This window comes from Pholis gunnellus (genome assembly GCF_910591455.1).
Source record: "Pholis gunnellus genome assembly, chromosome: 15".
Classification (NCBI taxonomy): domain Eukaryota; kingdom Metazoa; phylum Chordata; class Actinopteri; order Perciformes; family Pholidae; genus Pholis; species Pholis gunnellus.
The window spans coordinates 2,216,097-2,231,931 of NC_136542.1; the positions used below are offsets into that span (position 1 = coordinate 2,216,097).

A 15,835-nucleotide genomic window follows, 5' to 3' on the forward strand; every position below is an offset into this window, starting at 1 on the left:
ACTTCACCTAAAAGTTGTCTGTTCTGTGCACCAGTTAATCAAAACAAGATGTGTGTCGATGAGGTAACACACACACACACACACACACACACACACACACACACACACACACACACACACACACACACACACACACCTGTAAGTGTGGCCAGGAGGCCTCGAGCGTGGGCTCGTCTTCCTCGGGGTCAAACTCGTTACTGTCACTGGGCGGAAGGGTCCGGAATATGTTGTGAGACACCTGGAACCAAACACAAGGAGGGAAACGTGAGTCAGCTAGAATCCAACATTCAAATCAACTTTGTCTGTGTGGTCCAGAGGATGGACTACATAGTGTTTTCAATAGTAATTCACTTATTTTACATTCACACATTGACCCTTTCACTGCTCCCGAGTTCTCTTCAGTGAAGCAGAAATCTAACACGGAGCTGTAGAAACCTACAGTACTGCCTCAAGGTGAACGTGATGTTGATATATTTACAATAAAACTGAGAAACTGACTAAAAAGAATTACTTTGAAGCTGCTGTGTTCAGTTTTTCCTTTTTTGCAGGTTTCTTCTAGGACACTCTAGTGTGTGTGTGTGTGTGTGTGTGTGTGTGTGTGTGTGTGTGTGTGTGTGTGTGTGTGTGTGTGTGTGTGTGGGTGTGATATGGGTCGAGTACACGTTTGAGTGTGGTGAGTTTAGGGATGTGGAGTAATTGAGTAAAGGACTTCTATATTCCGCCACTGAGCCGCCACAAACGAGTAAAGAAACAGCTGTTAATGCAATGAAACTCATTTCCTTATTATTTAGACACGTGAGAGCACAAACACCATGAAGATAAACTATTAGGAGTATGTTTCTAATCCGTTTGTTCTGTACTTGGTTATTAATGTCCGTTAGCTTTGGATTCTAAATAGTCGATTTAAAAACAGGATTCGTTTGGTGTTCGTGTTGAAGGTCTTTGTGGGTTCAGAAATGTAAAGATAGAGACTCTTAGTCTCCTGACAGGTTGATTAATGGAGTTGGTGAAAAGAAGAGAAAAACGTTCACTTCCCAGATTTGAAATTCTTGTCTTCAATTTTCTCTTTTGAATTGTGAAAAAATCAAAAACCCACCGGTGGGATTGAAAGGCCTGTTTTCTTTAAACCATCAACTAAAACTACACCGTTTATCTCAGCCAGACGCTGTAAAAAACAACATTATGGTCAGATTTCCATCTTTCCGACGGTCTTTGAACACATCATGTGAGACGACGCTTCCATCAGAAAAATCAACCAAAACGAAGCAAAAAATCTCATCAAAAACATTTTATTCTACATCCCTCAAAAAAACAAAAAAAAGAAAACGCCCCAAAACTGCTTTAGGGTTCAGAGGTTACGGTGTAAAAATATGTGAGAACTTACACGACAGAGGTCCAAACTTTGGGGGTTGCAAATGTGTTTAAGGAGTCTAAAAAGTTTGGAAAACACTGGATTCAGGATTCATTTTGGTTTCTGTACCACAGCTTGGGTCTTGAGCTCGCTTTGGAAACAAAACCTCATTGAGACATTTCTGGGGTCTGTCTAAAGACCTGTGTGAGCTCCTTGTGTCTGTTGAATGCATGTGTTCCTCCTCCTCCTCCTCCTTCTCCTCCTCCTTCTCCTCCTCCTCCTCCTCCTCCTCCTCCTCCTCCTCCTCCTCCTCCTCACCATTTTGACGACCTCTGGGTAGGCCTGCTCTGTCAGGTAGCCCCGGCTGACGGTCACGTAGTCCACCAGCTCGTTGAGCGTGGAGCGCTTGTACTCCTTCATCTTGAGGTCCGACAGCGTGTCCATGAAGTCAAAGACAGTACAGCACTGCTGCAGCTTCTTCAGGAACAGCTCCGGCTGCTCCGGCGCCGGCACGTCTGGACGCACGAAACAAACGCACCCACAGAGAGAGAAAGAAGGAGAGAGAGCGGGAGAGAGGGAGAGAGAGAAAAGTCTGTTAGAGTGGTGCAGAAATAAACGGGAGGTTTCTGACTCTGAGAGGTCAGATTCTTTGTGTTGTTGTCTCATAACTTAAGGTCCACTTACGAACTTTCTGTGGAGCTTCGGACCACATCAGTGAGTAGTTTGTTCAGTATTTATGTTTATGTTGGTTAAATATTCACATAATATTGTATTTAATTTAATGGCAGACAGACAAAACAAGCTATTTGAAAACGCAGCGCTGGGCTTTATTTCTATGGCAATTTTATCAAATAAAATAAAAATTATATTAATCAATAATAAAAAATAATCCAGCAACAATAAAATCAATATTTAGGGAAAATGTCCACCTTGATTATATACATCTAGTCCTTAATAAATGTAAAATAATCATCCATTCATCTATTATATATATACAGTCAAATCTCCCGTTAAAGAAACGTTGTCTGTCTGGTATCAACAGAAGATGATCTGCGTGGTTATCATGAGCAGGGATAGAATAATACAAATTAATACATTTATAAGAAAGAAAACTTCCCAAAATGTGAGTGAAGCAGAAGTATGTTCGTGTGTTTGAACTAAAATGTTTGTCAGAGAAAACAGAGGATGCTCAAACACGCCTTCGGGCCAACAAGTGAGTTTCCTGCTCAGCCTTTTTACTTATTCATCTTCTGTGTGCGCGGGTAGGATGAGCCTCATTATGCAGCGCCGAGCGCTTTTTCGGGGGGCTGAGCTGTCACAAACCGTCTGGGTGAACAGGCGGAACGAGGCAGGTGTCTTTATCGTGATCCCTCAAGAGGAGGGTCGCCCAGAGTTCAGACCTGCAGGGAGACGCTCTTAACTGATCCCAGACCCGATGTTCCTGTCCCGGCAGGACCGGGACATTATTATGTAAGAGATAAGCTGCTCTGTGTGTGTGTGTGTGTGTGTGTGTGTCTGAAGAGCATCGCTCCCAAATTACACTTCAAAGTGCTCGTTTGTCATTTTGAATTCCGCTGCACTTCATGTCGAGTCCCCAAACTGCATACAGATGAGTGCGAAACTTTTCAAGTAACAATGAAATGACTTTTTAACCTCTTCACGATTAGCTTATTCATTCCTTTATAGACGTTACCTCGAGCTCCAGGAATCCATTTCATAACATTCTGTTGATCAATGGACGAATAGAAACAAAAAACAGCTGTTTATCATGACGGTTTATTATCACTACCTTGGTTTGGTGCTTTAGATCCATTAAGAGATTTTGGTATAACTGATCATTTCTTTGAGCTTTCATTGTGTCTGCAGATATCAAGAGTGTTACGTTTTGTGCTTTTAATAACTCTTAAGAATAAATTAAAACAAATTCGATTTGCTGCTGTTGTCGTTCTTTTGCAGTTTGAATAAACAGACATTATGCTAATAGTATTTAGAGGCGCTGAATCATGCCAAGAAAATCCACTTGTTCTGACAAATGACAGTGGATTGTTTCTACATTTTAACTCGAGAAATAAAACAGTATATTAACATGTATCCGAGATCAAACCATGTTTAGCTTTATGCTCATTAGCACTCTTTGACGTTCATTAATGTGTAGCATGTGATGAGGTTGAGCCCAAGATTGTTTTACTTCAACATGTATGGAGACCTAAACCGGGTCATTTGTGGCTCAAAGACGTTTCTTGTGGTTTGAGAAAGAAATGTTTAAAATCAAGACTTCATGAAAAGCTTCATTTTGGATCTTGTCAGGTCTACACATCACAAAGAGACTTACTGATGCATTTGGATTTTTTTCCCCGTGAACCCTCTGAACCCCGAAGACATGCGAGATGTAAAAAGCACATTTTCTTTAAACGATAGCCAAAGCTAACATCACAGCCAGAGGCTGGAAATAAATCCTCAGATTTCATATATCCGACCGTCCTTGAACACGCAAGCAACCCAATTATATTTCATCAAAAGTACTTTATTCTACAAGTCTCTTTTACAATTTTAGTTTACTCCAACCAGAAACTGTAAAAAACAATAAATTCTGAGCTCCTCAGCGCTACTAGGAAGCCATGATTGATTCACCTGAGACCAACAGTCATGTGACAACAAATCTGTGAAACCTGGACTGAACTGAAGCTGCTGAACACAGAGCAGAGAGGAGAGGCTGAAGTAGAGGATGTAAAAATGTAAATAGTTCATTACATAATGTAAGTGGAGCCTCAGAGAGTTAATGCATCAACTTACAAAGATTGTCCCGGCCAGAGGGGGAAATGAATCAGCCTTTTTTGTTCTAGATCAAATTGAATTCAGCGGGTCAGAAGGAATGAATGGTTAAACCCTCGAAACCCTCCTGAAGCTCTGACCATTCAAACACAAAGTGCAGTTCCCTGTTCATGGTGAAACAACCCTCATCAGATCTCATCCAGCACATTTAAAGTGATTATTGTGAACATCTTCTTGGTCCAAAGGCCACCGGTTACTCACGACCTGCTGCCTTCAGCCTCCAGCTCGGCCACAAACCACCCCAGACCCCCGATAGACTGGCAGGAGTCCTGGGCTCTGCAGAGCTTAATCCTCACTACACTAACTTAGTTGGGGCGGAAAAGAACCGAGCAACACCTTGTCATGAATCAGAGCAAAAGCATCGACTTTGAGCAACATTTTTCATTTCCAACTGAGATATTAAATCATAAAGCAACCAGGATGGAACATAATCTTCAATCTGTGGTGGATAGCACCTCACGGTTAACCTGCCAACAACATCAAAGAGGCTCCTCTCTGCCCTGCATGTGATCACACAGTGCTCCAAATACCTAAAAGAAGAGCGCTGACCAGAATATTAAGGTGGCTGCAAAGTCTACACGCCCTTGAGGAAGATATTCAGTCTTTTTTAGGTTGCCCTGGTTAGTCAGAAAGTCTGTGAATTACCAGAAACCAAAAGTGTTAAAGCTGCTGTAATCCACACAGACCCAATGAGGGCATGTGAGACAAAGTGACACATCTAGCAGGTAAAGACCCACTGACCCTGTATCAGTCAGGCTCTTTGTGTAGCTCACAAACACACCTAAGACCAGCAACACTTCACCCTCAAAATGACTGTTTGTACATCAAAACTCATCCCATGGTACCTTGAACTCTTACAGAAAACAGAGAGAAGTCGTGATGAAATAAAGTAAATGAAGGCTGCGTTCAAGACCACAGAACTATATCAAAACATCCGTTTACAAACTCTCACACAACTCGTGCAGTAAAGTCCAAGTCTCATTTATCCAGACATATGCTTATTGCTTCCCAAACATGCATTTTTGCCAAAATCTTAATATTTATACAAACTTCTGCCACTACAGTCTCATGCATCAGACGGTAGTGTCCAAACGTGTTTGAAATAGTACGGCTTCAGCGAAGATGCATCGTGGAGTTTCCTGTCCTGCAAAACAAACCTCTGCAGATCCAACGCATCTAAATATAATGTATATATAATATACGTATGTACAATGTAAAATACACACTGTAAAGAAAACCATTCTGCACACACTCCAGTGCAAGTATCTGCAGGACTAAACCAGGCTGAGGATGAACAGAGGTCAGTGGAATAGTATCTGAATTATCATAATCCATATAGTGTTTTCTTTGCAGTGCATTGAATATGTGCATGCTACTTCAGTGTGTGTGTGAATGAGTAGTGACCAGGCAGGCTGTGGTTCATCACAGTAATCACTCTGCTGCTATAGGAGCATGTGAACAGGCCTTAAAGGAAGCTATTAATAGACAGATAATCACACAGGACACAGTAATCCCTCTGCAGAGACACTGACACAGCACAGCCAATGGGCTCCGAGCGGGGCGAGAGAGTACCGGTGTGAATGTGGGAGAGAGAGAGAGAAAAGAGTGTGTGACTGTATTTAAGCATGTGAGAGAAGGAGTGTGTGTGTGTGTGTGTGTGTAGACTAGAATAACCCAGAAACTACCCTTCACACTCAGCAAGGAAGAACCCTGGAGTAGAAGTGCCAAAAGTCGGCCAAAACTCTGCACAGGATCCTGCAGAAGATCATGTTCTTTACTTCTACACAATAAATACTTATGTATTAGTACACAGGATCATCTATTACAATCTCAATCAAAGTGTGCAACTAACAATGAATTTATTTCCCTTTTTACTGTATTTATTAGTATTTTTCTGCAACACAGGTACCTGTTCGGGAATATATATATATATATATATATATATATATATATATATATATATATATATATATATATATATATATATATATATATATATATACACACACACACACACACACACACACACACACACACACACACACACACACACACACACACACACATATTAAAAATCCCACCGAGGATAACGGGACACATTAAGAAGATCAACATTCAAAGAAAGAAAACATTTCCGATGTTAAGCTGACGGGGATTTGGAACGTGGCCTCAGTGTCATCTCTGCAGCTCAAATGTCAAACCACAAAACAGCCATAAAACACCTGAGGTGTTGTCACTGCTGGCTGTTCATGCTTAAACACATATAGTGTGTGTGTGTGTGTGTGTGTGTGTGTGTGTGTGTGTGTGTGTGTGTGTGTGTGTGTGTGTGTGTGTGTGTGTGTGTGTGTGTGTGTGTGTGTGTGTGTGTGTGTGTGTGTGTGTGTGTGTGTGTGTGTGTGTGTGTGTGTGTATATATATATAAAAACAAACACATATATGCTTATGAACCAAGCAGAATGGGATACAAACACATACCAGCCGCAAGCAAAGCGCCGACAGTTGTCAAGTTAAACCGGCTTCTTCCAAATCACAAAAAAACTCTGTATGTCCCAGCAAAGGACGGAAAAGTGAATCCAATAACCACAGAGGAGAAAACCAATTAGTGAATCACAGCTTCAATATATGAACATGCTTGATCAACTACAATAACCCCATTAAACAACTACACCTGCTCACTGTCTCACTCTAAATAAACCTGGAGATGTTTCATTGACAATAATCTCCTTTTTCAAAGACACAATGAGCAGACTGACCAGAGCGATTTGTCATAAGAGCTAAACTGTTTCAAAGTACCCATATCACTGAGGGCATTTACTTTCACCATCCATCTTTATCCCCAAATCCATTTAGCTGCTACAAATGTGATCCTTTTTAATCCGGCGGCCACCAGCGGATGGATGGATGGAGGTTGAAAGCGTTTGTCGGTCGCTGATCTACTTCGTCAGCCTCTCTGTGCACGAGCCAGCCATCATATTCAGGATTATTTATTCATGGCCTCATACTTCACAGTAGCAACAGCTAGCAGATTTCAGCGTGGAACGTAAAGGCCACCAGAAACTGTGTCAGGTGGACAAGAGAAGAGATGTAAAGGTAAATGTTTAAATGAATGTTAATGAGTGTTTGGTGGCAGGAGGTGTGGATGGTTGAGATTAGTTTTAGGATCTTGGAGAGATGTCTCTCTCTCTCTCTCTCTGCCTCCAGTCGGACACGCCAAAGGAAATAGTTTTTACTAAAGTAAAATGATGGGTTTGAAAAGCATCTTTTATAATCGCCAAAAGCTGTAAAAACAGGCATTATCGTCGGATTTTCAACAGTGTTTAAGAACATCATGTGTGACAAACGCTTTTTTTCTCACAACTTTTGCAAAAAAAATAATCAAAGAAATCTAATTTACGTTTTGTCTGTTTTTGTGATTTATTTCATTACAACTGCGTTAATCTGTACTTAAGACATGTTTACAGGAGGCGCAGGAATTCTTTATGTATTGCAGAGAAAAACGAGGCCACAGTGAGTCAACAAAAAAAACCCGCCTAGAAACTGCAGAGTTCAGGAGGGTTAACGGAGAAGCAATCAGAGCTTTCTAGTATGGGTTAAGAAAGGGGAATGTATTATTCTGTCGACCAAAACAATGGCCACGAAAATGACAGCAATCGTCGAGACGACATAAGTTATAATGAGCTTTTATTTCTGCAAGTCAAAATAATAACCCCTCCAAAATAAGGCTAAAATGGAGTTAAAATGAAGGAAATGTGACTTCATCATTCAGACTTAATTATGAAAATGACACAAAGCATTGCCCCAAAATATAACAAAGTCCTTTGTGCTGCTCGTTTCTAGATTACTCCAGCGAGTCACACAAATGACATGATTTATAGCTGAATTAATATATTTGCAATGTTCTTCTCTTCTCCATCTGCTGCACACAATCGAGCCATCAAACCACAGCGACTATCGATAAGAGGATTTGCAGGCTTCATTAAAACATTAAATTAGATTCAGGTATGAGAAGGGACCTTGAAATGACTCAATATTACCGCGTCCTGGTGTTTCAGTGGTCTATTGGGAAAATATTATCATACTCTGGAGTCCAAATGAATGATTTCAAGTCAATTTTATTAAAAACCAAAATTAGCCGCTTAACTTTTCTCTGTCACACACGTAGAGTTTTGTCTTTTGCAATTTAAAACTGTGTCACATCATTTTGATTATGTCACAACATCTGCTGTGTCGTGGTACATTAAAGTACTGAAAGAATATTTTATTTATACATTAAAAAAACATGTATGGATACTGTGATGCTGATTTCTTTTCACAGTTCTGAGTATTTTACTAGACTTAACTTTTCATGTGTTCATGTGTATTTGTCACTTCATTTGATAAACAATAGACTGTGTATAAGAAATGCACATAGTCGTGACGTCTCATCGGTTTGTGGACTGATGTTTGACGCCTCGAATTCGGCGATTTGGCCGTCGCCATCTTTGCTTTTTTGCAGCCAGTGAACAGGAAGTGACCATATCTGGACTGAGGAGGAGTGACGTAGAGACGCCATATACGTCTCTGGTAGAGACCTGTCAATCACTGTGTAGCCCCGCCCCTAAAGCATCCCCTGCTTTATGGTCTGTTTGACTCTAAATGGACCATCATTTACTAAATGAACATCATGCTGTATTGAAGAAGACTTGAAACTAGAGATTGAGACCATAAACTCATGTTTACAATGTTTACTGAGGTAATAAATCAAGAGAGAAGTAGAGTCATTTTCTCATAGACTTCTATACAACCAGAGGAGTCGCCCCCTAAATCGTCAGAACCGGAGGTCGCTGCCTGCGTAAAAGGCTAAATCTTAAATCCCTTCAGTGAGCATGAGACCTGCTAGTCTACAGCCGACACAACGTGTCCAATTCTATAGAAGAACTTGTAGTGGTGCCTTGTGTTGTGTGTGAAAATGTGGCACTGTTGACACCTGGTCAGAGAGCTATAAAAGCATCCTATTTCTTACGAAGCGATCTGGTCTCATATCAACAGGACTATTCTGAGACGCTGTTTGAGTGCAGCGTGGAAACACTGAAGCCTCACCCGGCTTCTCTCCTTCCTTCCTGCCTGTTCTGTCTCTCAGCTTTTGAAGACACTCTCATTTTGACTCCCTTGGCAGAGGAAGAGAGAAGTCGCTGCTGCTTAATTAATGGTGGAAAAAAAAAAAGCTTAACGACTCACAGAGAGACAGAGATAACAGCATTTGATTTTAGTGGACAAACATGATTTGGGTAAGTTTATAGACTATAAGGAGCTCACATGGTCGGTCATCAAAAGTGACTTCAGACCTGCACAAATGTAACTTCTGCAACACTAAAAATAAACAAAAATAATTTTCTGTACGGGTTATAAAGTAACTAGACGGATGAAAAGACGAGTAAAGAGTCTGTGGATGTGCTCATGTTGACGCTTTAAAAACGTATACTAGGGCATCGCTTCTTAAAAGGTAACTAAAGATTAACAAATAAGGTTAAATTTGTAAAGAAAATGCATCTGGGAGAAGTTACAGTAGAAGTATTGAAATCTGATAATGTTACAGTGGTGATACATTCATTTGGCTTTCGTCCAAAGTAACCTACAGTAAGTGCATTTAATACCACGCGGGAGAAAAGAGCTCGATAACGTCCGACAGTGGGAGTATGACTCCCTTTTAAACAAATAAAGCACTTTCAGTTAGAGTGTTTTTACTTTGTGCTGATTAGGCTTTTTAGGCGTTTATCAGAAACATCAAACTTTTCAGATTTTTCACAAAAGCTTTCACAAGCAGACAAACATTTAGGGTACAATTAGTTTCCACATGATAAAATTATGAATGTCGATATTTTACAAACATCATCAGTGTCAAATAACCGGGGGTTAGTGATAAAACTTTCCCCAAAATTCAATGTATTTGCCCCGCAATCAAGCGGGGCAAAGAAATGGTTTTGTTTTGGATGTAAATGCTAAAATACATTTAAAAAAAGATTTAAGTTTGCCCCCCGACATTTATCTGCTTTTGGCACAGCTACAATGACAGAAGTCACTTTGGTATTTATCAAGAGGAAAATACTTCACTGCCGTGCGTCACTATTCTTAGGTTCTACTGACACACACACACACACACACACACACACACACACACACACACACACACACACACACACACACACACACACACACACACACACACACACACACACACACACACACACACACACACACACACACACACACACACACACACACACACACTCTAGTCGAGGAAGGTGTAAGATGACCAGGAACACACTCTTTAAGAACAGTCCACACACACACACACACACTCAGTGTAAAGGGGAAAGCCCCTCGTCTATAAAAGCAGTGAGCGGGCGAGCAAGCTTGAGTTACAGCAGAAAGAGAGACAGACAGACAGACAGACAGACAGACAGAGAGAGAGAGAGAGAGAGAGAGAGAGAGAGAGAGAGAGAGAGAGAGAGAGAGAGAGAGAGAGAGAGAGAGACAGACAGACAGACAGACAGACATTACGGTGTAATGTATGTACACACACACCATAGAGAGGTATAAACAGTGGAGGTGGAGATTAGTGAAACAGGAAGACGTGTTATTGAGGAATGTCAAGGCTCTGTGGGTGAGACCTTTGCTCTCATATCTCCTGCTGGTGGCTTCTAATTAACCTTATTTACCCGGAAACAACCGAGCAGTCTTTATATTGTTGGTCACTGGAGTAGTCGGGGATTAAAAGCTCTGAGTCAATAGTTGTGTTTCTTAAAGTTTTGCCACTTTAACTTTAGATTTAATTTGTCTGAGTCCCTCTAAACAGGACCAGCTGTTAAAGATATAAAAGCCTAGATTAAAACATAAGATATTCTTTCTTGGATACTCCCCAACATATGCATATGTATGCATGTATGTATATTATATATAAAGCATCTCCATCCAAACAGAAACTGCGTGTCATGTTTTCCCAGCAGTCACTGCTGTCACTACTGGGGCCCCATAAGCCACTGGGGTTAAACATTACATAAAAAGGATTACAGAGAGAAGAGTTGATAAACGCTGACTGTCACAACATCTGTTCTGTTGAGTCTTCAAAAAACAACAACAACAACAACGGGGAGGTAGACGTGACCTGGCAACATGGCCGCCATCAGCTGTCGATAAAGATCTCTGTGTTGACATTCGCACGCACGCACGCTCGCACGTACACAAAATATGGATTGAAGCACACTATGATCTTCCTCACTAAAAACATGCTGTGAATTTTGGAATTGAATACATTTATTTTTCTTGAATAAATGTCGACTTTTACGAATATAAAAAGCTCCGGAGTTATTGGGAACGTCTGGATCCTACGCAGAACCTAATGATACAAATAGTATAACACTAATAATATTAGCGTAGCCTGATCTTTATCTGCAACTGTGCAGCATTCAAGTGTTGATTTAGAGAATTCTAAAGTCAATATTATGAATGAAGCCCAATAAAGAAGTAGTACAGAAGAGTCGCTAAGTCAGCAAACTGACTCAGTAAAGGCAGTTTCTCACAAAAATCAAGCTAATATTATTCCCCATGAGCTTAAGGTCAGAGCTGCAACATCACACAGTGTATGATGCAGTTTATTATTATAAACTTTTCATAAAAGAACGACTCCCAGCCTCCAATAAAATCCCCAACATCACGTCCAGGTATGTTTCCCAACACATCGGTGATATTTCCCCGTTAGGAACTGTACTGCGGTCGACTTCAGACACCAGACTTGTTATTGAATTAAAGTGAGATTCTGATATTGTGAAAACACTGAAGGGAACGTTCTTACAACTCAGCTCTGACAGCTGCACACTCACATTCAGCCAAGAACGGCTGCGGCACAAACAGTACAGCAGTACTACACATAAACGTACTGTACACACGTGTGCAGGATTTGTGTAACAGAAGACCTGCAACATATAAATATATGTTGATGACCGAGATACAATCTACCCGTGTTCTCAGGTCTCATATAAGCGGCCCGGCGAGGCGCCAGGCTGCTGTCAATCATTAACACATGTAGGCATTCTGGGTAAACTTTGCTCCCGGAGACTGCAGCCAACAACGCGGCAGATGGCAGAGCTACGGAGCTACGGAGTGCCAGAGTCACTTTCACGCCCGTGTTCAGGTAACAAAGGTGTCGCAGGTACTAAACGTCTGAATTATGTCTCTCACTGAGACAAACTAGAAGACTCCTGCAAGCTCCCAATGAGAGCAAACACCAGCTCCATCAGAGCTTCATCAGTGATCAACCTTGGTCTTTAAACTTTTTCATTTCTGCCTTAAAAGGGTACATTTCACAATTTTTAAACGCGTCTGGAAACAATAGCTAAGTGCACATAAGAACACTGAAAGTGTGTTTTCTTTCTGTGGTTGTTCCTTATGTTCATACCGGCCCTTCCTACAATCCACAGTTCTTGTTCTGTGCAAAAAAAAAAATGTATTCAAAAGTGTATCTGAAGTTAATTAAATGAATTAGGAAGGGATCTCTTTATGGCAATATAAACAGCATCACTGTGAAGCTATCCTTTAAGTGTGCCCTAGAGCACATTTAACACCAGTAACCCTAAAGAACACCTTCAAAGAAATGTCCTCCAGCACTGAAACCCAACCCCACTCCTTCCTCTTCTTCTTCGTCTAGATTTGCCCTTTTTGTTGCTGGATGTGGTGTTAACACTCAGCGGGGTCAGAGGTCACGTCCCCTGAACCGTTCCATGAGCGAACAATAACTTAAAAACGTCTCCAACACTTCCAGAGTGAAGGTTTCTACTCAGACTTCAGCTGTAAATGCTAGTGATGCTTGTTGTGTTGGTGGATAGACGCCCCCATGACAAGACGCATCATTTAAAATAGTTAATAATTATGCATTTGTCTGATTCAAAAACACAATGTATATTTACAGGATTTTTCTGTATGGGTTTTATAAAGTGATTTAAAAGAGATTCTCCTCAGGCAGGTCGTGCCAAAACCACCTGAGGTATGTTTTCTGATGACTATCGCCTGAGCTGAGGTTATTCTATGGAAACGACCAGCCTGAGACTCAAAGTCTGAAACTCAAAAGCTGCAGCAGCAGCAGCAGGACCGATCATCATTAGTGGATTAATTGATTAGTTTATTGACGTAAACAGCTTTGATGAAAGAACTTATCGTTTTAGTCAACTATCAAGCAGAACTGTCAAACATCGTCTGGTTGCAGCTTCTCAGATGTGCGAGTCTGTTTTATATCAAAGTAAAATAAATGTCGTTGTGTTTCAGACTCTTGGAGGAACAAAAACGAGAAGTCCAACTCTGCACTGTGGCTGATATGATTTCTATATTTCCAGACGTGTTACAGACTTCAATTCATCAAAAAAAAGCATAATTGATAATGAAAATAATCAGTAGTTGCAACCCAGATGGAAGCTCAGCGGGCCCAAACTTATTCCTGGTTCCCATTCAGAAGCGGTTAGAAAGCCATTCAAAGTACCAATCAAAACAAACAAACACTTTCCTCCACGTGAATCACGAAATGTTCTCAGTCCACCTGTGAACTTTCCATTCTCCTCTCAGCCAGCAGAAAAACACTTGTCTTCTGTTACCATTCCTGGTCCATTTTAAGTCCACCTTTCCATCTGCCTCACACAAACGCAGTCCTTGACAGCAGAGGCTAACTTTAACATACAACCCCCCCCCTATACACACACACACACACACACACACACACAGTCACTCACTTAATCAGGTTTCCTCTCCCTGTTCGGCACCAACAACGGTAGAAAACAAGAGTCATGGACGTTGCGGTGTGAGCCGATCTGAGACAAACATGTGGACCACCGAAGCTCCTTCTTGTGGGCTTGTTTGTAGCGAGTGGGGCTGGGAAAATGTAAAGAGACACCTCGTGGATCAGGTTTCTCCTGAGGGGAGGGAGGACGAGGCGGCATGGTGGTGGGCTTCATCTCAAGTCTCTGGCTTTCCTTCTATTTTCTGCTCCTCTCTTCTTCTTCTTTTTTTTTGGGGGGGGGCCCAGAGAGGTCAGAGACAGATCAGTCCTCCACGAGGTGGACGTGAGGAGAACCTAATTCTGTTTGGAAACGCTGACGACACGCTCGGCCGCATGAGGGTTTGGTCCACGTTGCTGCTGAAATGAGATGTGTGCTCTTAAGGGCGGTTGGTCAGGTTTTTTCCCTGTTTGTGACACAGCGAGACATCACAGCAGCTAACGTCAGTGTGGAGGGAGAGGAGAGAAACCTCCAGGAGAGGTGGGAGGAAAACACTCCAGTCACAGGAGGAGCAGGAGGAGCAGGAGGACAACAGGAAACCTGATTTTTACTCACAAATCTTTCTCCTCTCCTCACACGGACCACAAAGTTACCCTTTAAGTTTACCAGCATGACTTGGTAACTAGGCAACTTGAATTAAACAAGTACAATAGTTCTTTTTTCTCTGTGAACAAATGTTGGATAACTGACTTAAATGCATTGTTTCAAGTCTTTTGTAGGAGTTTAGAAAATAGAAGCTGGGATCAATGTGATGCTAACTTCCTGCTGAACTATAGAAACACGTCGTCCCTGCAGCGCTCTATGAGATGCTAGCAAGCTAATCTGCTACCACTATGGGCTGTTTCAACGTTATGTGAACAGACTGTGGGTTTGACCATATGCTTTTCATTTTTTTTAAATGGTACAATGGATACATTTCAGTAGGAATTTGCAATTACAAACAATTACTTTTGTTGTTGTTTTTTTAAATGATTGAGCTTTGTTCTCTTCATTATCTGAAATGAATCGAGACATTCATTCAGAACGGAGCCTGAAGCAACAGACCCACAATGCAACAGAAGAATTTAATATGTAATTTAAATTGAAAGAATCCATAAATGTAGTTCATTAAATTCTGAAGAAACACCAAGTTGTTTGCATTAATCTTTACGAAGATAAAAGGGAGTTTTGGCTGCGACTTTTTATTGACTTTGTTTCTATCGAAACCATCGATTTTACATTTCAAAATGTCAGCAATGATTATTCAAAATCACATCAATAGGGTAGTGTTTTATCAAAACTATAAATATATATAAGAGGAGATGAGTTTGTTTGTCTGACAGGAACTATTTCCTTCCCCTCGTCCTCTCCCTCTCCCTCTCTCTCTCTCTCTCTCTCTCTCTCTCTCTCGCATTCCTTGTTCCACCTCGTCCATCTCTGTGGAAACACTCACAGAAGCTTAAACTATGCAGTTACTGTGACGTGTATGTAAATGAGATGATATAATTCCTACTGTACATTTACCAGATCAGACTCTTTTCACACCGCGGTATAAGAACGCTGTGTGATGCCTGTTTGTTGCTATGCCAACTCTTCTGCTAACCGAGGAGCTGGCTGGCAATGTTCTCCCGTCTTCTTCTTCTTCTGTTTATTACTTCAGAGGAAACTTTTGTCATCGCACATGCTCGAGTAACAGCAGCACAGGAAGCGTTTGGGTCTACAGGAAGCTAGAGCAGGTAACGTCGCCAATTTCCCTTTTTGATATTTCAGCTTTTTATTTCACCTTTATTGATTCAGGAGACTTTGTTTTGTTTTTGCTTCACATTCACAGCGTTGCATTCAGTCCCACATGGGAGCTGTGTAGTTCTACCCG

General features: G+C 41.2%; 1 protein-coding gene across 4 annotated transcripts in view; it reads right to left on the bottom strand.

Annotated features, from left to right (window-relative positions):
* Positions 1-15,835, bottom strand: part of ppp2r5eb (protein phosphatase 2, regulatory subunit B', epsilon isoform b) — a 36,969-nt gene that overhangs the window by 7,808 nt on the left and 13,326 nt on the right. For 3 of the 4 annotated variants that reach the window (XM_079175188.1, XM_079175187.1, XM_079175186.1), the window contains exons 3-4: positions 1,670-1,866; positions 137-238 (exon numbers count right to left, since the gene is read on the bottom strand). In XM_079175188.1, coding sequence (XP_079031314.1) covers positions 137-238; positions 1,670-1,866 — 299 coding nt within the window. Of the gene's footprint in view, positions 1-136; positions 239-1,669; positions 1,867-13,938; positions 14,098-15,835 lie in introns of those variants that run through there. The other variant, XM_079175189.1, reaches the window with a different exon arrangement.